The sequence below is a fragment of the Microcaecilia unicolor genome, chromosome 2, assembly GCF_901765095.1.
Source record: "Microcaecilia unicolor chromosome 2, aMicUni1.1, whole genome shotgun sequence".
Taxonomy (NCBI): domain Eukaryota; kingdom Metazoa; phylum Chordata; class Amphibia; order Gymnophiona; family Siphonopidae; genus Microcaecilia; species Microcaecilia unicolor.
In genome coordinates, this window is record NC_044032.1 from 99,360,071 (window position 1) to 99,386,815 (window position 26,745).

The window sequence follows — 26,745 nt, forward strand, 5'->3', positions numbered from 1 at the left end:
GGTTGTTAAAACGTGCGAACTGTGAAATATTGCAGGAAGACCTTAGGAAATTGGAAGACTTGACATCCAAATGGCAGATGAAATTTAATGTGGAGAAATGCAAGGTGATGCACATTGGAAAGATTAATCCAAATCATAGTTACCTGATGCTAGGGTCCACCTTGGAGGTCAGCACTCAAGAAAAAGGTCTAGATGTTGCAGTAGATAATACGCTGAAATCTTCTGCTCGGTGTGTGTCGGTGGCCAAAAAAACAAACAGGATGCTAGGAATTATTAGGAAATAGATGGTAAATAAGACCAAAAATACTTTAGTGTCTCTGTATTGCTCTATGGTGCGATCGCACCCTGAATATTACATTCAGTTCTGATCGCCATATCTCAAAAAAGATATAGCAGAATTAGAAAAGGTTCAAAGAGAGACCAAATGATAAAGGAGAGGGAACTCCTTTAATGTGAGGAAAGGCTAAAGAGGTTATGGCTCTTCAGCGTGGAAAAGAGACAGATGAGGGGAGATATGATTGAGGTCTACAAAATCCTGAGTGGTGTAGAACAAGTAGAAGTAAATTGATTTTTTATTCGTTCCAAAAATACAAAGACTAGGGGACACTTGAGGAAGCTACATGGAAATACTTTAAAAACAAATAAAAGGAAATATTTTTTCACTCAACGAATAGAGGATATGGTAACAGTGGTTAACATATCTGGTTTTAAAAAAGGTTTGGACAAATTCCTGGAGGAAAAGTCCACCGTTTGCTATTGGGAAAGACATGGGAAAGCAAATGCTTGCCCTGGGATTTGTAGCATGGAATGTTGCCAGGATTTGGATTTCTGCCAGGTACTCGTGACCTGGCTTGGCCACTGTTGGAAACAGGATACTGGGTTGGATGGACCATTGGTCTGACCCAGTATGGCTACTCTTTTGTTCTTATGTAACTAAAATGTAATGAACATATATAACTATGCATTTATTTAAATTACCATTTTAGTGTTAATAAATATAGAGAGCACATTAACCAGAAAATTGTTCCCACTAAAACAACACTACAGCTGTTTATTTCTTGATACTATTATGAAGCAGGTCCAGTAATATGTATGTTGCTCTTGAAATATTTGAGATTTTACTGAAATTCTCAACATCAACACATAAAAAAAACAAAAACAAAAAAACCCAGGAACTTCAACAGTTCCAAGAATCCAAATCCAAGTTTAGTCCAAACAGAAACATCACTCTATAGACATATTTATATAGGTGCTATGTAAATAATACATTCTACAGTCAGGGGTGGACTGATCACTGGGACAATAGGGCAATGTCCGAGGGCCCTTAATAGTAGCATAGTAACATAGTAACATAGTAGATGACGGCAGAAAAAGACCTGCACGGTTCATCCAGTCTGCCTAAGACAAACTCATATGGGTATACCTTACCTTGAATTTGTACCTGTCCTTTTCAGGGCACAGACCATATAAGTCTGCCCAGCAGTATTTCCCGCCTCCCAACCACCAGTCCCGCCTCCCATCACCGGCTCTGGTACAGACCTTACAAGTCTGCCCTCCCCTATCCTCGCCTCCCAACCACCATCCCCTCTTCCCCCCACCTGCTCCGCCACCCAATTTCAGCTAAGCTTCTGAGGATCCATTCCTTATGCACAGGATTCCTTTATGCATATCCCACGCATGTTTGAACTCCGTTACCGTTTTCATCTCCACCACCTCCCGCGGGAGGGCATTCCAAGCGTCCACCACCCTCTCTGTGAAAAAATACTTCCTGACATCTTTCCTGAGTCTGCCCCCCTTCAATCTCATTTCATGTCCTCTCGTTCTACCACCTTCCCATCTCTGGAAAAGATTTGTTTGCGGATTAATACCTTTCAAATATTTGAACGTCTGTATCATATCACCCCTGTTCCTCCTTTCCTCCAGGGTGTACATGTTCAGGTCAGCAAGCCTCTCTTCATACGTCTTGGAACGTAATCCCATACCATCCTCGTAGCTTTTCTTTGCACCGCTTCCATTTTTTTAACATCCTTCGCAAGATACGGCCTCCAAACTGAACACAATACTCCAGGTGGGGCCTCACCAACGTCTTATACAGGGGCATTAAAACCTCCTTTCTTCTGCTGGTCACTCCTCTCTCTATACAGCCTAGCAATCTTCTAGCTACGGCCACCGCCTTGTCGCACTGTTTCGTCGCCTTCAGGTCCTCAGATACTATCACCCCAAGATCCCTCTCCCCGTCCGTGCCTATCAGACTCTCCCCGCCTAACACATACGTCTCCACTGTGCCCTAGCCTCCAAGTAGTTTAATTACTTTTGATAAGTGGTTAGTGGCCCATGTCCCTTATTGCCTGGGGTCCTAAATCACTATCAGTCAGCTCCTGCTACATCTCACACCTCAACAACGTATTGCATTTTGCTTAGTGGACGATAAATAATGCAGATCTTCTGCTCAGAACAAGTACCTGTGTGTCACACAATCCTTTTTCCCAGAATAGCTAATTAAGGGGAAGATTGTCTTGGGGACCACTGAGTTGCATTAGAGGCAGAAACAAATAGAGAAGGGTGGAGCTGACACTTTAATGAAGGAGCAGGGCGGTGGGGGAGGGGGTCGACCCTCCTCATATGTATTGCTTTTTCAGTAAGACATTTACAATTAAATGCAAGTGAAAACGATGGTGATGCTTCGTTTCGGCGCTCGCTCTGTCTCGTAGGAGAGAGCCGCTGTTAGACTGACTGGTCCTGAGCCACACTGGGGCTCTCTGCTCTTGGAGCTGTTGGCCCCGTATTTGTTGCTCTGTTTCCTTTCTTGCTTTTGTCAGCTGTGCAGCCGGCGGTGTCGATCCCTCCTCCTGAGCTGCTGCTGTCACCCGCACATCGACATACCGCCCATCCTGTCTGGCCACACGGTGCTTGCGGCCGCTTTCTAGTTTTCGCTACAGCAGATCCCCATTGAGCTAAATGGAGCTGTACGGAAAGGTAAGAGTGGTAGAGCCCAAACTGGGAGCCCGACTAAATCCATTACTAGAATTAAATTAGTAGCACACCGTGTCACTTTTGTCAAATTATTAGGGGGAGCTTAGCTGGTAAAATCTGAAAAACGCGCACGGCTCAGCTGCCTTGTTGTACTAACTGCGCAAATTGAGAAAACCCAAAAGTGCACTGTTTTTAGGCACTTGTCAAGAGGAAACGATTGTAGCCCCGTGCTGGACCCGGAGAGGTTTGGGTGCACTTCCCTGTGCTGGCGGCGGAGGGCGCACTGAAGAGCTGCTGAGCGATGACAGCCTTCAGGCGCTTAGGATGACGGGAGTTGAAGTCCTAAGGGACCGCCCGCTCCTCTCTCCAATACAGCGACTGGGGAGTGCAGGACTACCACCAATTGCTGAGAGCGACGTCGGCGTGTGCTGAAGACCTGAGGCAGGGACAGCTCCGGTGCTGATGCTGAAACCGGGATCTTAGCAAACGCCGAGCTCGAGCGAGTGAATTATTCTCTAGTATCCTCTCATAGTAGCGCCGATTGAAGAACATAAAAGGGCGTCCTTTTCGCGACAATGCGACACGAAGCGTCTATGCAGGTTTGTTGTAATAGATTGCGTTGGCTCGAACCAGATAGCCTCTTTCGAGCAGATATCCAACTAAGTAGACACACAGCTTTGGCCGTGCAAAGTGAAAACAAAACAAAAAAAAAACATCTTTTTATTCTGTGCTATTTAGACGTAACGGATATAATATACGTTCGATTTGCCGAAGGTCTTATGGGATCTTGACACTAGACAATAGTACGCATTTTCTGAAATAGTCTAATCTAGAAAGAGATGTTTTTCTGAGGTTTGTAGTCAAAATATCGAAGTTAAAGTAATTTCAGTTGAGCAAAGCAAGAGTTAACAAGGGAGCATCCTCTTCTAACCGGTTCCACAAACCCTAGTCATCCTAATCTGGATTAATTTGGAGTATATGTAATCAACTGACATTGTTACAGTTCATTATACAGTCAGAACTAAATCGCAAAAACAATGGTAGAAAATATTGCAGCTTTGTAAATCTGTGAATATATTTTAAAATTTATTTGTAACCTATACAGTATGCTGATTCAGTAGCTTAGTATCACTAAAGTACCCCATAGTACTACCTATATATATAGTGATACAGATATATTAGTCTATTCAGACATGGTTAGCTGTAAAACTTAATATACTGGGCATGAACATAACTATTCCTCACATGCATGCAAATGATATGATTAGTCATATTCATTGACTGATTTTATAATTATAGTATTACTTACCTGTACCTTCATAACAAGGAGAGGACATTCCTAACTAGAATCCTAGCTGAAAATAGGAATCACGTTTCAATTTTTTTTAAATCATGTTGACACTGGAAAGATAGCACTGTGAATAAAATAAAATAAGGAAATAAGAGCATAAAAATATGTTCAAATGTATCAGCTACTTAATTCTAATTTATATGAGCATAAACTGTTTTGTAGGTCAGACTGCTAGAACTCTGCTCCCATCTTGTTTTCACATCTATTTCATTGTTTCAAAATCAAATCTTTATACATAGCGATGTACACATATTAAATAGGAAATCAATAATGTTTAGATTCTATTTGAAGTACTTCGTGGCTTGGTTAATTGCACTCTACACACTATATTCTACAAATAAATCTCAATAAATAAATAAGTATGTCCTAAGTCATGTTCTTTATAGACACCTTATTAAAGCTGTAATAAGTTCAGTACTTCATAAATTTGTTGCTGGTTTTTTTTTTATTTCTTTAGGATTTAGCTAACACTTTTTTCAGTAGTAGCTGAAGGTGAATTACATTCAGGTACATTAGGTATTTTCCTGATCCTGGAAGCCTTGCAATCTAATTTTTGTACCTGAGGCAATAGAGGGTTAAGGAGTCTTTTTACTAAGCTGCAGTAAATGGGGGGGGGGGGGGGAACCTGCGTTAGCATCAGTGTGTGTTTTTAATGCGCGCTGAGGCCCCCTTTTACTACAGCTGGTAAAAGGCAGTCCTTTTTGGATGAAAAGAAATGGCCGTGCAGTAAGTGAACCACTTGCCATGTGGCCATGTCGTAGGTAGCATTTACCTCCACCCATTGAGGTGGCAGTAAGGGCTCCCGTGCTAACCCGGTGGTAACCGGGCAGTGCATGGTGCTGCCAAATTACTGCCGGGTAACCAATGGCACTACAGAAATGGAACAGAATAGCACTGGAAATGGCAAGCACAGGTGGTAGGATCTACTGCTGGGCTACCAGAATAGCGAGCAGTAAGCCCACATTGGACTTACCGATGCTTAGTAAAAGGGCCCCTAAGTGACTTGCCCAAGATCACAAGGAGCAGCAGTGGGATTTGAAGTGGGATTCCCTGGTTGTAAACTTGGTGCTCTAACCATTAGGCTACTCATCCGCTTAGTAAATCAACAGTAACAGGATTAGCAAAACAACAACAACAAAAATACATCTCCAGATCTCTGGAAAAACTAGGTACTTGTGAGAAGCATTGCTAATTTGTATCATATACAATTTTGCAAGCCATTGTGCGCCAGATGCATTGAAAGGATTTTCCCGTTTTGGGATGATATTATAAAAATGGTTTTCAAATATATATGACGGTTTACTTGCATAAAATGTGACAAAATTACCCATGCTTATTTATTTTTGATTAGAATAGCATGTTTGGGAGTGAATTGTAGGTGGAACATGGGCGGACTCACAATTTGCATGCAGTGTTTATAAAATGCATGTGTTGATAAGCCAGAGTAACTAAATGCAGCTTCACTACAGCCATGAATGCTGCAGTTTTTCAGGTAATAGGCACCTGATTGACCTCTGAATTTAGGCAACCTGTGATAAAATTGCCCACCACATATTTATTTATATTTATTTGTTACATTTGTAGCCAACATTTTCCCGCATAGTTGTAGGCTCAATGTGGCTTACATGGTACCGGAGCGGCGTTTGGAGACTCCGGTGAGAACAAATAAGTGGTGCTATGGTAAGGTAAAGTTTGTGTGGCACAGCCACAAATGGGAGTCATATGGGGAAATGCTTAGTAAATCTGGCCCAGTTTTATGAGCATACATAAATAGATGGAAATACAGGATACAGTCTAAAGTAATAATACCACCCTCGATATTGAATCCTGATTAATTGCTGGCTAAAAGTGCGGGGTACAAATGCAATAAATAAATATGACACTTTTAAATTAAGTTAAACATTAACAAAATATTACTAATGTAATCAATGTGAGGGAAAAGACATCAATGGCTCTCATAGCTCCAATAAGGAACATATGGAAAAAACACACAATAGCAGAACCATCACCGGTCTAAAAACCCTCCTAAATTACTACTACTACTTAACATTTCTAAAGCGCTACTAGGGTTACGCAGCGCTGTACAGTTTAACATAGAAGGACAGTCCCTGCTCAAGGAGTTTACAATCTAAAGGACAAATGTACAGTCAGTCAAATAGGGACAGTCAAATTGGGCCAGTCTAGATTACCTGAATAGGTATAAAGGTTAGGTGCCGAAAGCAACATTGAAGAGGTGGGCTTTGAGCAAGGATTTGAAGATGGGTAGGGAGGGGGCTTGGCGTAAGGGCTCAGGAAGTTTATTCCAAGCGTAGGGGGAGGCGAGGCAGAAAGGGCGGAGCCTGGAGTTGGGGGTGGTGGAGAAGGGTACTGAGAGGAGGGATTTGTCCTGTGAGCGGAGGTTTCAGGTGGGAACGTAAGGGGAGATGAGGGTAGAGAGGTAATGAGGTAATGACACAAATGAAACGGGCGCTAGCAAGGTTTTCCTCGGCTCCCCTGTAGCCACCCATGTCCAGCGACCCTCCTCTCCCCCCTGCCCCCCCTCCAGCCACCCATATCCAGTGACCCTCCTCTAGACATGGATCAGCTGTGAGGCATGTTCCCCCCCCCCCCCCCCCCCGGGTTCTGAAGTTGACATCATAATGGCTACGATGATGTCAGCCTGATCTACGGAGCCTAGCAGACCAACTCGGAACGAGCCACGGTCCCAGGCAGCAAGTCAGAACACTGGAGGTGAGAATTATTATATAGGATATAAACTTTGCCAATAACACACTATATTAGATCCACTTAAATTTCACCAATACTACTTATTAGAAATAGTGAGCAATTTGAAATTAGTTGTACTGTTTAAGAAATCAAATAAGCTGAACACTTACCTTTAAGCTGACGTAAGCTCCTGTTAAAGATGTTAACTTAATTTAAAATTGTCACATGATCAGTTAGCCAGCAATTAAACATGATTCAATATTGAGGGTGCCATTTTTATGACAGAACATGCATGACACACATTCTATAGAATCTCTACTTTTCAGAGGGAAAACCAATAAAATAATCCGGCCATGCCTTTCCCTTCTCATTGATTGGAGGATCACATTATTTGTTTAGCCAGTTGTATTGCTTTATATTGTTAGACCAGGGGTTCTTAACCCAGTCCTTGGAACACACCCTGCTAATCTGATTTTCAGGATGTCCACAATGAGTTTGCATGAGATATATTTGCACACATTACTTCCATTGCATACAGATCTATCTTCTGCATATTCATTGTGGGCATCCTGAAAAGCTGACTACTGGTTGTGTCCCAAGGATTCAGTTGAGAACCACTTCTTTAGACAGACAGAACTCTGTAAATCCTGGACCTCCCAGTCTTGTCCTAAGAACTGCACAACTAGTCAGGGTTTCAGGACACTGACATTAAATATGCATGAGATATTTTTTGAATATAGTGGATGTATTCATTGTGGGTATCCTGAAGTCTGACTGGCTATGGGGTCCACAGGACATTTTTGGGAAACCCCACTGTAGTGTAGTTTAGTCAACACTATAGAGTTTGCGATGCTGTCTTTTTTTTCATATCTTTTTACTGAAGCGTCATGTGAAGACAGAATTAGCACAAGTCAAGAGTTTAAGGTTGTTAGTGAAAAGCTACAGTGATACAGATGCTTAAACACCTAAAAGGTATTAATATGCCAACTCATTTTTTCAGAGATGGGAAGCGGTAGAACTAGAGGTCATGAGTTTAGGTTGCAGGGTGGAAGACTTAGAAGCAATGTCAGGAAATACTTTTTATGAGAAAGATTGGTAGATGCCAGGAATTCCCTCCCACAGGAAGTTGTGATAACAAAAATGGTGATGGAATTCAAGCATGCATGGGATACACACAGAGGAACACTATATAAAAAAAGAATGGAATCTAATGTAAAGCTTAAATAACATCATAACTGGAGTGAGCTTTGGTGGCAGCATCAGAGGTGGGGAAAGTAAGACTAATGCTTGGCAGACTTCTATAATCTATGTCCCATAAATGGGAAAAACCAGATCAGGATCAAGGCTAGAGGGGGCTTCAACAATAACTCCAGTAGTTTGGAAGTAGGACTGATGCCAGGCAAAGTTCTATAGTCTGTGCCTCAAAACTGGCCAGGAGAGAGAGGGAGAGAGAAATTAATGAAGACGTGGAACTGGTGCAGAGTGCTAGATTCAACTCTGACCATCTTGTTAGGCAGACTGGATGGACTGTATAGATCTTTATCTGCCAACATTTACTATGTTACTATATGTATTCACTGATTTGAGGGCTAAATATGTGTTGGGTTTTCAGGCTATCCCTAATGAATATGTATTCTAAGTATTTTATTGACTCTATTCTGCCCTCATATGTAAAACACAAACTTTTATAATTAATATTTGTTTGTTTATTTATTAGGATTTATTTACCGCCTTTTTGAAAGAATTCACTCAAGGTGGTGTACAGTAAGAATAGAACAAACATGAGCAATAGGCAATTACAGCTGTAAAGTATTCAAATAACAATACAAAATATGGCATGGTATATTACTTACAATGTCAACATGATACATAATAGAACATTTTAATTGATAGTGAAGGGTAAAGCAAAGATGTAACATATAGATGGGTAAGAGAGTAAGAAGAGTTAGAAAGTAAGGTGACTGATTTAAAGAAAGTTGCACACAAGGTCAGAGAGATGGTTAAATATTATGTCAGCTAGGGTAGGAGTGGATAAACATGTCCTGCTGCAGTATGTGCAGTATGTGCAGTATGTGTGTGAGTGAGACTAACAAGTTAGTTACTTCTTCCATTAAAGGTCTGGTTGAAGAGCCAAGCTTTCACCTCCTTCCTGAAGTAGAGATAGTCTTGTGTTAGGTGGAGCCTTTCAGGCAGTGCATTCCAGAGTGTGGGGGCTACTCCGGAGAAGGCTCGCTTGCAGGTATCACATCATGTAATGTCTTTTGGAGAGGATGTGGTTAGTGATAGTCCTTGGGAGGGCCTTAATGTCCTTGGCGGTGTGTGGAGGATCATCCTATTCTTCAGGTACTTGGTGCCTTTCCCTTTCAGGACCTTGAAGATCAGACACAGAGTTTTAAATTTAGCCTTGTATTGTACTGGTAGCCAATGAAGTCTTTGCAAAAATGGTGGTCATGTCACTTGCAACCTTCTATGAGTCTTGCTGCTGCATTCTGAATCAACTGGCGCTGGTGCAGACCCTTTGTAGTCAGATCACTGTATACTGCATTGCAGTAATCCAGTCTTGATGTTATCATGGCATGCACAACTGGGATAAGATTTACCTTCTGAATGTAAAGAAAGAGGCAGCATATCTGTCGCAAATAGTAGAAGCAGCTCTTGAAGGTTGATTGGATTTGGGGAATCTAACTGTATTCCAAGGTTCCTGACTTGTTATTTGAGGGGGAGTTCGTACTTCCCAAAAGGGATTTTGATGTCAGGTATATATCCACTTGTGTTAGGGACTCAGAGGAGCTCAGTTTTACTTGGGTTCAGGCAAAGTTTGTTGTGGTTAGCCCAATCTTGAATTGATGTTAGACAGGTATGGAATAGGTTTGTATGTGTTGTATATGATCTCAATTGTGTGCAGTTCTATCACTTGCATATTTATTACTTATGTACTAACTACAAAATTACATAGCACTTCTAAATATATTACAACATCCAACACTTTATTATGAATCTTTTAAAACCACTTGAATAGTAACAAACTGGCTTAATTGCAATTTAACTTTGATATCATCCTTTAAACAATCCTTAGAGTTATATCATTTAAGAACTTGCCGCTCTCCTCTGCTTCAGCATGAAAACTCATCTTCTTGTCCTTCCTCAGCATTACAACCCGCTGGATTAATGGCAGTCTTAGAACTCTACATCACTTGGCTGTTAATGTACAATAGGTTTTTCTGTTTTCCATTCAAAAAATACAAAGCCGCTATCCTTGCCTTTCAAACACCCAACACATCTAGATTTTATTCAACCTCAGTTCTATATGGTGCCATGTTTTGATTTATTAGCATCTTCAGGAGCTAAGACTAAAAATAAAATAACATATACATACTGCTTTTATTCAATAAATACAAAATAGACCCTCAAAACATGTAAACGTTTTGATAACTGCATCTACTATCTTTACCTTTCAAACACAGGAATATCATTCCACTCAGACCAGCTTGTGGTTTTTCTCAAATGTCCCAAAGGAAGCATAGATTTTTGCAGCAGGTGTGTCCCAAAGGGGTGGTGGAAAAAGCTTATAAAAGAGCAATAAATGTGCAAAGGGAATGGTTATTTCATCAGGGTCCCCCCAGTAAAGGATACATGTTTGACTTGCATTCTTCCCTATTCTGATAAAAGTAAATCAAGTGAGTGCGATAATCCACAAGTATCGGGCCATGTTAGGGTTACACTCTCAATTTAGGGAACATCAGAGGATTGCCTATACTAGAAATCAAAATTTGGGGGAACTATTAGGTGATAGTAAATATGTAGGGATAAAACAAGAATTGAGTTTAAGAGAAAGAGGCCATTTTAAATGTGGGCGGTATGTGTATTGCACTTTCTGGTTGGAAACAGAGGGGCCCTTTTACAAAGGCGCAGGAGGGCCTATGAGTGTACAGGTCTAGCCAAATTGGCACTACCACCTGGCTATTGTGTGTGTGTGTGTGTGCTGGGCAGTAATGCCGAATTTGGCATGCACCAAATCCCACGGCAGAAAATAATTTTCTATTTTCTACCATGGGCCGCTTACCTGACAGTAAACAGTAGTTGGAGTGTGCTCCATGCTTACTGCACAGGTAGTGTGTGAGACCTTACTGCTAGGTCAATGGGTGGCAGTAAGGTCTCAGGCTGAAAATGGATGCATACTGGTTTCAATTTTAGCACACGTCAATTTTCCAGCCCCTAAAAAAAGGCCCCTTTTCCTAGATGCAGTAAAAAATGGCCCAGCGTGCACCTAAAAGACACGCTCACACTACCGCAGGCCACTTTTTTTTACCACAGCTTAGTAAAAGGACACCAGAATGAATTACAATACCTCATTCACAGAAAGACTTCTATTAATGAGATAAAACAAATTGCAACCCTAAGAATGTGGTTTATGGCATTGCATACCCATGTGGGAAGTGGTATATTGGGTAAACAGTAAATTGCCAATAGTGTGACATTTAAGCAATTTGAGATTAGGTCAAATGGAAGCGCTATTAGTTTCTCATTGGTAGCAATTCAGTCATTTACCAATAGATTTGAGGTTTGTGGTGTTAATGAGAGTCAACAGTCCTGGGGGGGGGGAGCAATGTATCTAAGCTCTTTTTTAATAAGGAGCAATTGTGGAACCTTTGGGGTTAAATAAAGAAATAGGTTGGCTGCTGTTTGGTTGACAATGACATATAAATAAGGAAGTGGATACGGAGCCATCCAGACGCTCCACGGGATAGATTCCCGTGGGACATTTCAGTGAAACCATAAGCTGGTCTGAGTAGAATGATATTCCTGTGTTTGAAATGTAAAGCTAGTAGATGAAGTTATTAACAAGTTTAAATATTTGGGGGGGGGGGTCTATTTTGTATTTTTTGTATTTATTAAATAAAAGTAGTATGTTTATAGTATTTTATTTTTAGTCTTAGCTCCTGAAGACGCTAATAAAGCGAAACATGGCATCATGTAGAACTGAGGATGAATAAAATCTAGATGTGTTGGGTGTTTGAAAGGCGAGGATAGCGGCTTTGTATTTTTTTTGAATGGAAAGCAGAAAAACCTATTGGACATTAACAACCAAGTGATATAGAGTTCTAAGACTGCCATTAATCCAGCAGGTTGTGATGCTGAGGAAGGACAAGACGATAAGTTTTCATGCTGGAGCAGAGGAGGGCGGCAAGTTCTTTATTGATATAACTCTAAGGACTATTTAAAGTATGAGATCAAAGTTAAGCTGCGATTAAGCCAGTTTGTTATCATTCAAGTGGGTTTTAAAAGATTCATAATAAAGTGTTGGATGTTGTAGTATATTTAGAAGGGGTATGTAATTTTGTAGTTGAATGGTATGTGAACCAAGGTATTTGTATTGCATATTTATTAGGGATATCCTGAAAACCCAAGCTGTTTAGAGCCATTGAAGATCTGACATAACCACCACTGCATTAGATCTTAGAAATATTTAAAGGCTTTTCACCCAGGGATTCTGATTTTCAATGGATGCAGTGCATGGAAATCTATGTTATACATATTCATTGCGGAGATCCTGAAAGGCTAAATGGGTGTGTTCTGAGGACTGGGTTGAGAACCACTGTGCTAAAATGTGAACATTTTTGTTAAAAGAAATTTCATGTTCATTTCTTTCAGCTATTTTTATTCTAATCAGCAATGTATTCATACTCAAGTGCTTTATACTGTGAAATTCTAATCTAAACTTGTTTTAGATTAGTTCATCTGTAAATGCTGATATCCGGGGGAAAATGCTGATTTTTCTATGAGAATTGGCCAGTTTGTCTATCAGATGATGCTTCCAACTGATTTTATATTGTGCACTATGGCAGGAATGAAAGTCACTTTTAATTAATAGTTTTCTATATGCTTAAAACATAAAACATGTATCTAGGAAATCAAAGTAAAATAAAGTCAAGGCACCTCTTTTAGCACCTTACTGAAGATAAACATTAGTATTGGTTAATTTTATGCAGTAACATAAACCAGGACTCAGTAGTAGTAGTAGTAGTAGATTTACTAAAGTGTGTTCATGTGAGTTCCATCAATATGCATTATTAGTAAACAGGTCTCATTGAGGGGCATAATTGAACGAAAACGTCTATCTCCATGGGCGTTTATCTCCGAGAACGGGTCCGTGAAGGGGCCGACCGAACCGTATTTTCAAAAAAAACAGACGTCCATGTTTTATTCGACAATTTGTGAGCTGGGCGTTTTTGTTTTTCAGTGATAATGGAAAATGAAAGCACCCAGCTCAAAAACGAATAAATCCAAGGCATTTGTTCGTGGGAGGGGCCAGGAGTCGTAGTGCACTGGTCCCCCTCACATGCCAGGACACCAACCGGGCACCCTAGGGGGCACTTTTACAAAAACAAAAAAAAAGATAAAAGAGCTCCCAGGTGCATAGCACCCTTCCCTTGTGTGTTGAGCCTCCCAAATCCCCCTCAAAACCCACTGCCCACAAGTCTACACCATTACTATAGCCCTAAGGGGTGAAGGGGGCACCTACATGTGGATACAGTGGGTTTGGGGGGGGGGGGGGGTTGGACGACTAAGCATTAAGCAGCACAATTGTAACAGGTAGGGGGGGATGGGCCTGGGTCCACCTGCCTGAAGTCCACTGCACCCCCTAACAACTGCTCCAGGGACCTGCATACTGCTGCCAGGGAGGAGGGTGAAAATAAAAAGTTGTGAAACATCATTTTTTTGTGGTGGGAGGGGGTTAGTGACCACTGGGGGAGTCAGGGGAGGTCATCCCCAATTCCCTCTGGGGGTAATCTGGTCATTTAGGGCACTTTTTGGGGCCTTATTCATGAAAAAACAGGGTCCAGGAAAAGTGCCCTAAATTCTAGCTACAAACGCATACTTTTTTTCCATTATCGGCGAAAGGTGCCCATCTCTCCTCGGCCGATAAACCACGCCCCAGTTCCACCTTCGCCACGCCTCCGACATGCCCCCGTCAACTTTGTACGCTTCCGCGATGGAGTGCAGTTGAAAACGTCCAAAATCGGCTTTCCATTATACCGATTTATTCGTTTTTGTGAGATAAACGTCTATCTCCCGATTTGGGTCGAAATCTAGGCGTTTTTCTCTTTCAATTATAAGGTGGATTGTATACAATGGAACTCACAGTAAACAACATACTTCAGTGTGTGCTATTGTGTAGTAACATTAGCATCTTATAGTACATCTAGCCCTAAGACTATTATCCTGTGCTTTGCCCTCTTTGAACTCCTCTCAGATGACCCTCATTTATGGTCCTCTTTCAGTTTAGCTTCCATTTTCTGAGGACAAGCAGGACATAGGATACTCACAAATAGGGTGAGTGGGTGATGTTCCCAAATGGAGGCCTGGTGCGAATGCTACCCTGCATTCCAAACAAACTTCTAGAAGCCTTTGGTAGGCCTGCACTGCGCATGCACAAGTGTTGTCCCACCTGCTTGAGTCATGTGGGACCTGAAATTTCACTTTCTCCACGGAGCTGAGAAGCACGTCTTCAAACGGTCCCCATGGCTTCTGGAGCTGGACCAGACACTGTTGATGCATTGGCTTCGAGGAGGTCTCCTTCTGCCTTGACATTAAGTGCTGGTAGCGGCCGACTGGGAGGGAAGAACTGGGCCCCGCACTGCCCTGGTTGGAAGTCAAGGATGATTCCAAGGCCAAGCTGTTGGCTGTGATTGATTATGACTTTCCTCTTAAGGAGGCTGTGACAGTACCCATTCACAATATCTTGAGATATGTGCAAATGAAAAATTGGGAGACCCTCTCTCTGTGCAGGTGGTTCCTAAGAAAGCAAACTCTAAGTGTGAAGTCCAGAAGGCCCCCAAATTTGAGAAGCCACAGTTGCTGCACCATTCCATGGTGGTTGAATCTATCCTCAAAAGAGCCAGGAGTGCAAGGACCCATGTCTTGGCTCCTCCAGACAGAGATGCTCATAATCTGTTGGGAGGAAAGCTTGATGCTCATTTCACACATCTGGACCTACTAGCACTACATGAGCATTTACTTGAAATCCTTGGTGGGCATTGTGCTTGAGCTTGTGGACAAGCTCCCATCAGAGCAGGCCGCACACCTTCACCATGTGCAGAAGAGTGCAGAAAGCATCTGGCTTGGGCTACTTTTGATACTTTTGATGTGGCATCCAGGCTTTCCACTGTTGGTGTTGGAATGCGTAGACTCTCATGGCTGCATGTCTGCTGAGCCAACGGGTCAGGAGAAACTGGTGGATGTCCAGTGCTAAGGTAATAACCTTTTTGTGGACAAGGTGGAAGAAGTAGCAGACTTCATTAGGAAGTGAAATGATACCTTCTGTAACATCCATGTCTCAGAGTTTTTCAGGTGGGAGTAGAAAGAGTGGCTACTACTCACAAAGGCATAGGTTCATCTATTCCTCCTGTCCTCAGCAAAAGGCCCAGCCTCCCTGCTCCATCCTTGGCAGCAGCAGACTTAGAAGACCCAGCCAGCTCCCCAGTCAAAGCAAGGGACGAGTTTTGACTGACTCCAGCAGAGCATAGCCAAAATCATAGAATCCATCCTGGATGACCTACCAATAGGAAAGAGGTTGTTTTTTTCCAAGAAAGGTGGTCCCTTGTAGCTTCAGATCAGTGGGTTCTACAAATAGTCAGGGGGAGTTACAGTCTCAGTCCTCCAACTGCATTGCCGCCAGTGGGGGGAGGGGGGCTGTGCTTCAATATTGTATTTTCAGTAACTAGGGACAGGCAGATTCCCTGGAGTTCTGCAGAGCTTGCCTGTCCCTCACTATTGAAAATGTAATAGTGAGACAGCACCCTCCACTGGCAGAACAATAGATGGAGGACGCCCACTTAGCTTAGAGGGAACAGTGCATCAACACAGGGAAGTGATTGCAGAGGAACTCGCCTCCCTTCTAAAGGCCCATGTGGTCGAGCCTCTATCACCAGGGGAAGAAGGGAAGGGATTCTATTCCAAGTACTTCCTCATGCCCAAGAAGACGAGAGGTTCCATCTTATCCTAGAACTAAGGGACCTGAAAAAAACATATGATCAAAAAAAAGTTCAGGATGATTTCCTATGATTCAGAAAAATGATTGGGTATGCTCTCTGGGCTTGAAGGATGCTTATATCCACATTCAGATATGTCCAAGAAGTATCTCAGATTTTGAGTGGGGAAACACCACTACCAGTATCGCATCCTGCCATTTAGCCTCATGTCCAAGCCTCATGTCCATTCCCAGAGTGTTCACAAAATGCCTAGATATAGTCATGGCATCGCTATGCAGACTGGAAGTTCACGTGTTTCCCCACCTGGATGATTGGCTGGTCATGAGTACATTGAAGGAGGGTGTAAAGAATCAATGCAGAGATCAATTCCGGTGTTGGAACTTCTAGGGTTCGTTATCAAATACCCCAAATCTCTTCTGCTTTCAGTACAGCAACTGGAGTACATTGGAGCGTCAGGTGTCAGTGGATGCCCTCATTGCCATCACCACTCAGGTTCTGCGCAGCTATCAGGTCACAGTTTGGCAGATGTTGAGAATGGTGGGCCACATTGCCTCCACAGTGCATGTAACGTCCATGGATCTGTAGAGATGTCAAAGGTGTGTGCCACCCTGTGTGCATCTGAGGCCTACATCCACATACAAGCCTGAACCTGAATCATCTGCGTGAACAAGAGTAAGATGGCTGTTTGGACATTTCCTGTTTATCAACTATGTCTGGCTGACCAAAGACACTGTTATTACAAAGACCATCTGCATGTCATCTGAGGGAGCGAAGCAGCTTTCTGGACAGATTTATTACCCCCAGGTATGCGATAACGCCAATGGGTCCCTTTTGGAGGTGCCTATGTGCCCAGAGAGAGTGTCTGGATTCACATTGGACTTCTTTGTTCATTTAGGCCTGAATTCTATCATTCTGGACAGCAGGAATGCATGTTTGGATTGGGCCAGAAGGGTCACCTGAGCACTATGGACCAAGTTCTGCTTGGTACCTGTGCGAAACAAAGAAATCAGATTGCATTTGGGACAGAAAGCGAGCGGTCAGGTTTCCTGATAGCTCCAGAGAGAATTCACTTGGCTCAGAGAGAATAGTCATAGTAACGTGCCGAGGGGCATAATCGAATGAAAACGTCTATCTCCATGGGCGTTTATCTCCGAGAACGGGTCCGTGAAGGGGCGGACCGAACCGTATTTTCACAAAAAATAGACGTCCATGTTTTATTCGACAATTTGTGAGCTGGGCGTTTTTGTTTTTCAGCGATAATGGAAAATGAAAGCGCCCAGCTCAAAAATGAATAAATCCAAGGCATTTGTTCGTGGGAGGGGCCAGGATTCGTAGTGCACTGGTCTCCCTCACATGCCAGAACACCAATCGGGCACCCTAGGGGGCACTTTTACAAAAAAAAAAAAAAAAAAGGTAAAAGAGCTCCCAGGTGCATAGCACCCTTCTCTTGTGTGTTGAGACCCCCAAATCCCACAAGTCTACACCATTACTATAGCCCTAAGGGGTGAAGGGGGGCACCTACATGTGGATACAGTGGGTTTGGGGGGGTTGGATGACTAATAAGCATTAAGCAGCACAATTGTAACAGGTAGGGGGGGGATGGGCCTGGGTCCACCTGCCTGAAGTCCACTGCACCCCCTAACAACTGCTCCAGGGACCTGCATACTGCTGCCAGGGAGGTGGGTATGACATTTGATGGTGAAAATAAAAAGTTGTGAAACATCATTTTTTTGTGGTGGGAGGGGGTTAGTGACCACTAGGGGAGTCAGGGGAGGTCATCCCCGATTCCCTCTGGGGGTAATCTGGTCATTTAGGGCACTTTTTGGGGCCTTATTCGTGAAAAAACAGGGTCCAGGAAAAGTGCCCTACATTGTAGCTACAAACACATACTTTTTTTCCATTATCGGCGAAAGGCGCCCATCTCTGTTCGGGTGATAACCATGCCCCAGTCCCGCCTTCACCACGCCTCTGACACACCCCCGTCAACTTTGTACGCTTTCTCGATGGAGTGCAGTTGAGAACGTCCAAGTTCAGCTTTCGATTATACCGCATTATTCGTTTTTGTGAGATAAACGTCAATCTCCCGATTTAGGTCGGAACTTGGGCGTTTTTCTCGTTCAATTATAAGCAGCACAGTAACATAGTAGATGAAGGCAGAAAAAGACCTGCACGGTCCATCCAGTCTGCCCAACAAGATAAACTCATATGTGCTACTTTTTGTGTATACCTTACCTTGATTTGTATCTGTCATTTTCAGGGCACAGACCGTATAAGTCTGCCCAGCACTATCCCTGCCTCCCAACCACCAGCCCTGCCTCCCACCACCGGTTCTGCCGCCCAATCTCTTATTGCTCTAAGAGACACTTTCCCTCTTAGTGCCAAAGCTTGGGCCTTCCTGTACAGTCTTTTGCAAGAAAGAAATCCAATAATCAGTGCTAATTACCTGTTCTATGGACCCAGTGCCTAGGCTGAAGGATAACGGTCACCTCCATCCTGCTAAGCTCCCAGAGCTGTGAACAACTCTGCTCCTGCCCAAGATAGCCTGCAGCACATCGAAGGGTAAGATTTACAGCAGTGTTCATTTCTACAGTTTGGGGAAGACAGATTTTTATTTCTCTTGCCAAAGGCTGAACTAGAGTCTAGGGGCATGGATATATATCCTGATATATATTTGGTTGTAGTTCTCAGATATAATTCTCTGCACTGTCACAGAGACATAGCTATATGACTATATATATTTATCCTTTGTGTAATCTAATGGTATTTACTGTGTGTTTGCTTTCTAGTTCCACTGAGTATTATATTCTGTTGTTATTTATACAATAAATAATAGATTTCATATATTGGCATAGTGTTTCTTGGGAAAGAACCTGCTGAATAAGAACTTGGTTAGGTGCTGTTTTCTTAATGTAGTGAATAATCCCCTAGACACTGAGAAGTCTATATAATTTATTTATTTATTTGTGACATTTATATCCCACATTATCCCAAACAAGTATGAGTTCAATGTGGCTTACAATAAACAGTATAGGATACATAACAAAGAATAATGCATAAGAAAGTAATTTGTTTTGGTTGAGCCGTGCACAAAGATTGCTGCTTGAATCATCTACTCCTTTTTACTTTAATGAAAAGCGGTCTTAGCGACTTGTTTAGCAACTGAATTTTCTTCTTTAAGAACCCTCTATATTGCTCTGAAGTTCTCTCTTATAATGACGGCAATTAAATCGGGGAAAATCGAAACCTCAAGTCTGATCTCGCCAGGAGCTAAGCACACTAAGCAAGATCCTCTATCTCCACTCAAGATGGCGACTGGGAAAAATAATGCTTTATCATCAGACACATTAGTGGAAGAATTAAGAGCTTTAAGAGAGCTAACTTCGAAACATTATGATACTACACGTGAGCTTAAATCTGACTTACAATCTCTTAATTATTCGCTCTCGACTTTTCAGCTTCGGGTTGAAACACTTGAAACGAGAATGGATCAGGCGGATCTCCACATGGCACAGCAAAATACACAAGTGCAAAAACAACTCAAGGGAATGGAACAAGAGATAGAGGACCTCTCTAATAGACATCGTCGAAACAACGTTCAAATCCTGGGTTTACAAGAGGGAGCTGAAGGTGAAAACATGATTACCTTCCTGCAGTCATGGCTACCGGATGTTCTCCATTTTCCTGCCGAGCCTGTTTTGGAATTTGAACGAGCTCATCGTACTCCATCAAAGTTGAAGCCAGGCTTGGCACACCCAAGACTGGTGGTAGCTAAACTTCTCAGATTTCCTCAAGCGCTTAATACTTTGACTACAGCTCATGCTATTATGGATCTTCGGTTTGAAGGGAAGAAAATTATCATAGTGCCTGACTTAGTGAAAACTACAGCAAGAAAGCACAAATCTTTCTTGTAAATGAGAGCGCGATTAAAATCCATGGGAGTGAGGTATGGTCTCCAATATCCAGCATGTATGACAATTACTATGAATAATACAACCAGATCTTTTGACTCCCCAGGAATATCTTCCTGAATATCGTTTATGGAGTTACAACTCTCCTAAAATGGCTCACATGTGGTCACCATCGAACTGGGTTCATCAGTTGCTTCGTACATTTCATAAAATGTGTAACTTTAATACCAATATTACTTATGATAACATATATATTGGTTTCATACAGGTTCACAGAAAGATATGTTGTGCTACTTGTTTGGTTATTAATGCTTAAGACACTGTTCTGATATAGGGGTAGTTTATTTAAGTGGCTTCTTGTTCTCACTTAACAACCCCATTTTTTAAATTTCTCTGGTTGAATTTTTTTTTTAGTTTTTTATACCTTTTGAATTTTACCACTCTCCCATGTATTGCATCTTTCCCATGGTCTTTTTCTGGACCTTTTTTCAGTCGTTAGTTAACGAATATGATCAGGCTATTGATTTGATTATTATTTTTGATATCACAATACTAATAATGATGTTAATATAATTTCAAGGAATATTAATGGTCTACACCATCCAATTAAGCGTAAAAAATTCTTTTATATCTCAAAAAGCTTCATCCACATATTATATTCCTTCAAGAAACTCATGTTTCTACTACTGACTTGTTTATTAAGGGAGCTAGTTGGATTGCCAATTCTTATGATGCTCCTTCTGAAGGAAGGAAGCATGGAGTATCTATCCTGATTCATAAAGATACTCCCTTAAAAGTATTGGAACAAGATGCTTACCCCCATGGTAGATGGTTAATACTAAAAGTCTCTCTTTATCAAACCACAATGCTTCTAGTTAATATTTATACACCGAATAGTGACTCTTCTGAGTTTTTTCTTTCTGTGTGTCAGAAATTTCAATTATATGACTCAATATCTATCATTATGGCAGGAGATTTTAATTTGCCTTTAGATATTTGGATGGATAGACATTCTAAAACTAAACTTTCTCCTGCCAAGGCTTCTACCTCTCTATAATCTCTTATTTCTCTGTTTAATCTACAAGACCCTTGGAGACTACAACATCCCACAGATAAAGATTATACTTTGTTTTCAGCACCTCACAGTAGTTTCTCCAGAATAGATTATTTTTTAACCTCACAATCTTTAATATCCTCAGTATCTCGCACGGATATATCTCCAATTATAGTTTCAGACCATGCTCCTGTCTCTATTTCTTTAATATGACAGCCTCCTTCACTTCCTAGATCCCCATTATGGAGATTGCTGATGAGGCCATAAAATCTAGAATTCAACAGTTCACTCAGGAATTCTTTCTGCTCAATAACTCCTGATATCTTTCTCCTCACTACTTGGGAAGCTTACAAAGCTGCTTTGAGAGGAGAATTGATATCTATCAGTGCTCATAAGCATAAAGAAGAAAGTGCTCAAATGACTTTGTTATGATTGGGGACTGAACCCCTCTCAAACTTACCTCTTTCCTGGGAGTCGGCTTCTTAGCTGGCTTCTGTTTCTTTCTCTGTCCTTTCTGAGCTGGCTCTGTCTCTCTGTGCTGGCAGCTTCCAGCAGCAGGGCTCTAATTGTTTCACTATACTGCACCTGTGTGGGTAGTCTGAGTTGCTCTTTGGGTGTACTGGCTTCAAGTGTTTCACGGTTTTGCATTGGTGTGGGTTGGGCCTCTCTGGGTCAGTGTGCTTTTGCCTAGGTCTAGGGAGTGTGACATCATCAGGGAGGGCCTTGAAAAGGAAGTGGTGTTGTTTCCTTCAGGGCCTTTGGAACAGTGGTGTTTGTTTTAGGTAGGGTGGTGCAGTGTGTACTTCTGACGTTGTGTCTAGTTTCCCTGCTTGCTTTTGCTAAGGTCCAGGTTAGTGTTAGTGCAGTGTGCACTGGTGACTGTGTGTTTAGCTTTCCTGCTTTTCCCTTATGGTTCCCCTGCTTTTCCCTCTTGGTTTTGGAAGCATTGCTGTGTGTAGGGCTTTGGAAGCTCTGTTGCTGATAGAAGTACTTCAGGGTTTGGTATTGTTAGGAACACTGCAGAGTTTGCTGTTAGAAGTACTTCTGGTGTTTGTGCTATTGGGAGCATTGCAGTCTTTGCTGTTGATGATTGGTGATTTAGAATCACTTTTGGCTTATGTGTTAGCTTCCCTGCTTTTTCCTTGTGCCTCCCCTGTCTTCCCTTTTAGTGCTAGGAGCTCTTCTGGTTGCTTACCAGAGTAGTGCTTGGGAAGCACCTTGTTAGTTGTATCTAGCTTGCTAGAGCAGTGCTTAGGTAGCTTGGTAGTTTTGTGTTAGCTTATTAGTGTAAAGCTCTGCTTGTAGCTTGGTGCTTAGTAGCACCTGTGTTAGCTTTGTGTTTAGTTCCCTGCTCTGCTAGTTTAGGGCTTAGGAAGTCCCTTTCTTGAGCAGGGATTAGGAGCTCCTGTTTAGTATAGGGCTTAGGAAGTCCTTTTGTCAGTTTACTGTTAGGAACACTCCTGCTGGTTTAGGGCTTGGGAGCACGTAGATCAGTTTAGGTTTAGGAGGACTTCTGTTTCCAGTCCTGGTCCCTATGTCATCCGGTATCCAGTAAGTCCTGTCGGTTACTCAAACCCAGGAGCTCAACTTCTGGGGGGCTTAGTAGCTAAGTGCAGGTGAAGCTGTGCGGACCAGTCCAGTGTGCTCCAGTCCAGTGTGTTCCGGTCCGGTGTGTGTTCCAGTCCTGTGTCCTCCAGTCCGGGGGATTGCAGTCCAGTGTTCCGGTTCGCTGGGCAGTGCCTGCAGTCCCTGCCGGTGTGCTTACCCAGTGTTGGTTGGTGGGTTTTGCCTGCTGCTGTCGCTCCTCGTCAGCAGCCCAAGGGCTCACGTTTGCTCCAGAGCCCAGCCCCGCGGGCTCTGAACATGAGAACCTGACAGACTTCTTTAGAACAAAACATTAAAAAGCTTGAAAATGAGTTTTTTTTTATTGTCAATGACTCATCAGTATTAAATAAGATATACAGAGCCAAATTAGAGTTAAACAAATTGATTAGTGTTAAAGCTGGTCAACAATTATTTGATTATCATTGCAAACATTACTCTGAAAAAGATAAAAGAACCAAAGTGCAGATATCTGCTATACAATCACAATCCTCTGTTGTCCACTCTTCTCTGCCAGAAATTTCTCAAGCTTTTCTTAGTTTTTATACTGCACTGTATAAATCTGAGACTACTAATCCTGAAATGTTTATTAAGCACTTTCTGTTCTCCTTACAAGGTCCACACATTTCTGTCTCAGACTCTGATGATTTGAACAAACCCATTACTGATACTGAAATTATGCAAGCAATTCAACATATCTCCAGTGGTAAAACTCCAGGCCCAATGGAATACCGATTGAATTCTATAAACTGTTTAAAAAAGATTTAATTCCCCAATTAATTCCTCTTTTTATTTTGCTGTCTCCAGACGGTATACTTTAGAATCATTTCTCAGAGGTTATTATCACAGTAATACCCAAACCAGATAAAGACCCCTTACTGGTTCAAAATTATTGACGTATTTCTCTACTTAATGTAGATTATAAGATTTTTGCAAAGATCTTAGCTTCTAGATGAAAGAAGATTATAGGCTCCTTAATTCACCCCAATCAAGTTGGCTTTATGCCAAGCCGTCTTATTACAGATAACTCTCGTATATTCTTTCATCTCTCTCATATTGTCCAATCACAACTTAACCCTCTGATTGCCTTGTTTTTAGATGCAGAAAAGGCTTTTGATAGAGTTGAGTGGATTTTCCTCTTCCCTGTCTTAGAATGGTTTGGTTTTCCTGCCTCCTTTATCCAAAAAGTCAAAGTGCTTTATGCTAATTCTTCAGCAAGAATTTTAACCAACAATTTACTTTCTCAGAATGTATATCTGGAAAGAGGAACAAGACAGGGCTACCCTCTCTCACCATATTTGTTTAACCTTGTATTGGAACCCTTGTTAATGGCAATAAGGCAACATCCCCGTATTACGCGTATACCGTTTGGAGACAGTGAAATCAAAATCACAGCCTATGCTGATGATGTTCTTGTATATCTATCAAACCCAGAAGAAACTATTCCTATTCTTTTTCAAATTATTGATTCTTTTTCATTCTTCTCGGGGTAAAAGATTAATCAGCAGAAGACTGAAATCCTTCCCCTGAATTATCTTGCTAATATGGATTTAGCTAAAGCCTTTAATTTAACATGGGCTAATCTTAAAATTAGATATCTCGGTATTGATTTGTATACTTTACTATCTGATACTATTGATAATAACAGTGCATTGATACTTCAACTTGTAAAGGCATTACTACACACTTGGCATCCTCTTCACCTTTCTTGGTGGGGAAGAATGGCAACAATCAAAATGATGATTACTCCCAAGATTACCTTTATATTAAGTATGATCAAAGTGCTGTTTCCACTTTCCTTTTATGTCACATTGGACAAATTATTAACTCAATTTCTTTGGAAAAACAAGCAGCCTAGAATAGCACTAAAGAAACTTAATAATCTTAAAGCACAGGGTGGTATTATGTTTCCTGATTTTCTTTGTTATCATAAGGCTTTTGTACTACAACAAACATGTTTTTGGTTTCACATTAAGTCCGGATATAAACCACTATGGTTAAACATTGAAGAGTCCTTTGTTTCTCCATTGTTACCACAATCTCTTTTGACTGCTTCAGCACTTCCTAACAAATGTTTGAATCCCATTCTCCAGTGCTCTATCTAATGTTTAAAAGAGTTGGATTCCACACTGCAACATCTAATGCATACAACTATCTCTGCTTCGTTATGGTTCAATCCTTCTATAAAGATTAATAAAACTCCTTTTCTATGGAAAGAATGGATTGATAAAGGCATACGAATACTGCAGGATATTCTTATGGAAGATAAAGCAATGTTGTCCTTTACTTTATTGCAACAAAAATATCAGTTGAAAGAAACAAACGTATTTAAATGGATGCAACTCCAACATTGGCTCTCCAAGAAGGATTCTATTGAAAAATTCTCCTTAGAGGAACCCTCTATATTTTCTCTTGCTGAGACATTGCTATCTCTGGACATACTGCCTCAGCTCTCTGTAAGCTATTGCTCTCGAAAACGTTACATACTAATTCATCTCTTCGCTCAGTATGGGAAATAGATGTTGGTCATGATTTATCTGAAGACGTCTAGAGTTCCTTTTGGCTCTCTGCAATGAGGTCTTTAACATCAGCATCATCACAACAATCTCTTTATTTCTTATATCACAGATCCATTTGGACTCCGAATAAACTTTGTAATGCAGGTTTATCTACAAATAATAAATGTTGGTATTGTAAGAGTTCTGCAGGAACTTTACTGCATATGTTATTTGAATGTCCTTTAGTTCAGTCTTTTTGGACACAGATATGGTCTGTAATTCAATCTATATTTTACCTAGATTATGATATCTCTTTCTCCATTGTGGTCTTTAAATCATATTCTCCTCCTGTAGCCTTATCTAGCACTGATGCAAAACATTTTAATGCTCTTCTCACTATAGCACAGATTACTATTTTAGCTAACTGGAAAACTGCTAACCTGTTAAATGTGCATTTTTGGTGGAACTCAGTGTTACAACACCAAAAACTGGAGTTAGGGAGTTAGCTGTGGCAGGGAAATATGGTTTCCGCCCTGTTAAAAAGAAACTGTGGTCTCCTATTGATGATTATTTGCAAAATATCATTTCTTCATAGTAGGCTATTAACCAATAATTTAGATATTTAACTCTCTATTCTCAGTGTTTTTGACTTGACTGACTTGATTTTCTTTTTGCCTTTTCTTTTTCTCTTCCTAATTTGTATCTTTATTGTATAAGATGATGCAGTGAATTTGATTAGTGGTGTTTCTATCCTCTTTTGAGGACTTCTTTCTTTGTTATTTCCCTTTTGTAATGTTTTCCTAAAAATTCAATAAAAATTTCTGGATAAAAAAAGTACTTTGTTTTAAGAATCCAATTTTACAATTCAGTATCATAAACATACTGAGATAACTATGGATGTTAACATTTAGAAATCTGTTATGAATAAGAAATTGTACATGAAGCAAAGAGAAAGTTAATGGTAAATAGAGTAATAACCAATTCAGGTTATTAGTTGAACGTGGTCACTGGGTTTTTGTTTACTATGATTAGCAGACAGCATTCCTATTACAACATGCCTTCGTTTGTGGAATGCCTAATGGACCCTTGCTTCTCAGTAATGCCAGGCCATGGGAAACCTTGAGGATGTCATCATGGTTACACTAGAGTTAGCCCAATCACTTCTCTGGTGGATGATTTGACCCAACCTGACCTTGGGATTCCCATTCCAAATTGCTCAGCTCCAAAAGGTTCTGACTATGGTTGCATCCACCATGGGGAGCCTATGTAGGTAGGCTTCACATTCAGAGGCTCTGGTCTGCTCAGGAGACCAAGCTTCAACTCAACCTCCTACATCTCCAGGCAATCTGGAACACTCTAAAGGCTTTCATAAGTGCATAAGCAGTGGTGTGCTGGAGCTGGCTCACTCCGGCTCGCAAGAGCAGGTTCTTAAATTTTGCTCAGACTTGCGAGCCGGTTGATGAAAAGCGCGAGCCGGCTCTCCCTCCCTCCTCCCTCCGGATCTGGTCCCTCACCGACCCTGCCAGCGCTGACTCTACCCCACTGCCGGTTCGCGCAGGGCCGGTCTGCCACTTATCTGCCCACCCTGGCGCCCTCTTCTCCCCCCAAGGATCCTTTTTATTTTATTTTAAATTTACGGGCTCTGTCCGAGTCCGACCGC

General features: G+C 41.6%; 1 protein-coding gene across 1 annotated transcript in view; it reads left to right on the top strand.

Annotated features, from left to right (window-relative positions):
* The first annotated feature begins 3,508 nt into the window (after nucleotides 1-3,508).
* Nucleotides 3,509-26,745, top strand: part of RAB3C (RAB3C, member RAS oncogene family) — a 311,560-nt gene continuing 288,323 nt past the window's right edge. The window contains exon 1 of the mRNA XM_030192278.1: nucleotides 3,509-3,572. Within this exon, the coding sequence (XP_030048138.1) occupies nucleotides 3,549-3,572 (24 nt within the window). The 5' untranslated portion in view covers nucleotides 3,509-3,548. The remainder of the gene's footprint in view (nucleotides 3,573-26,745) is intronic.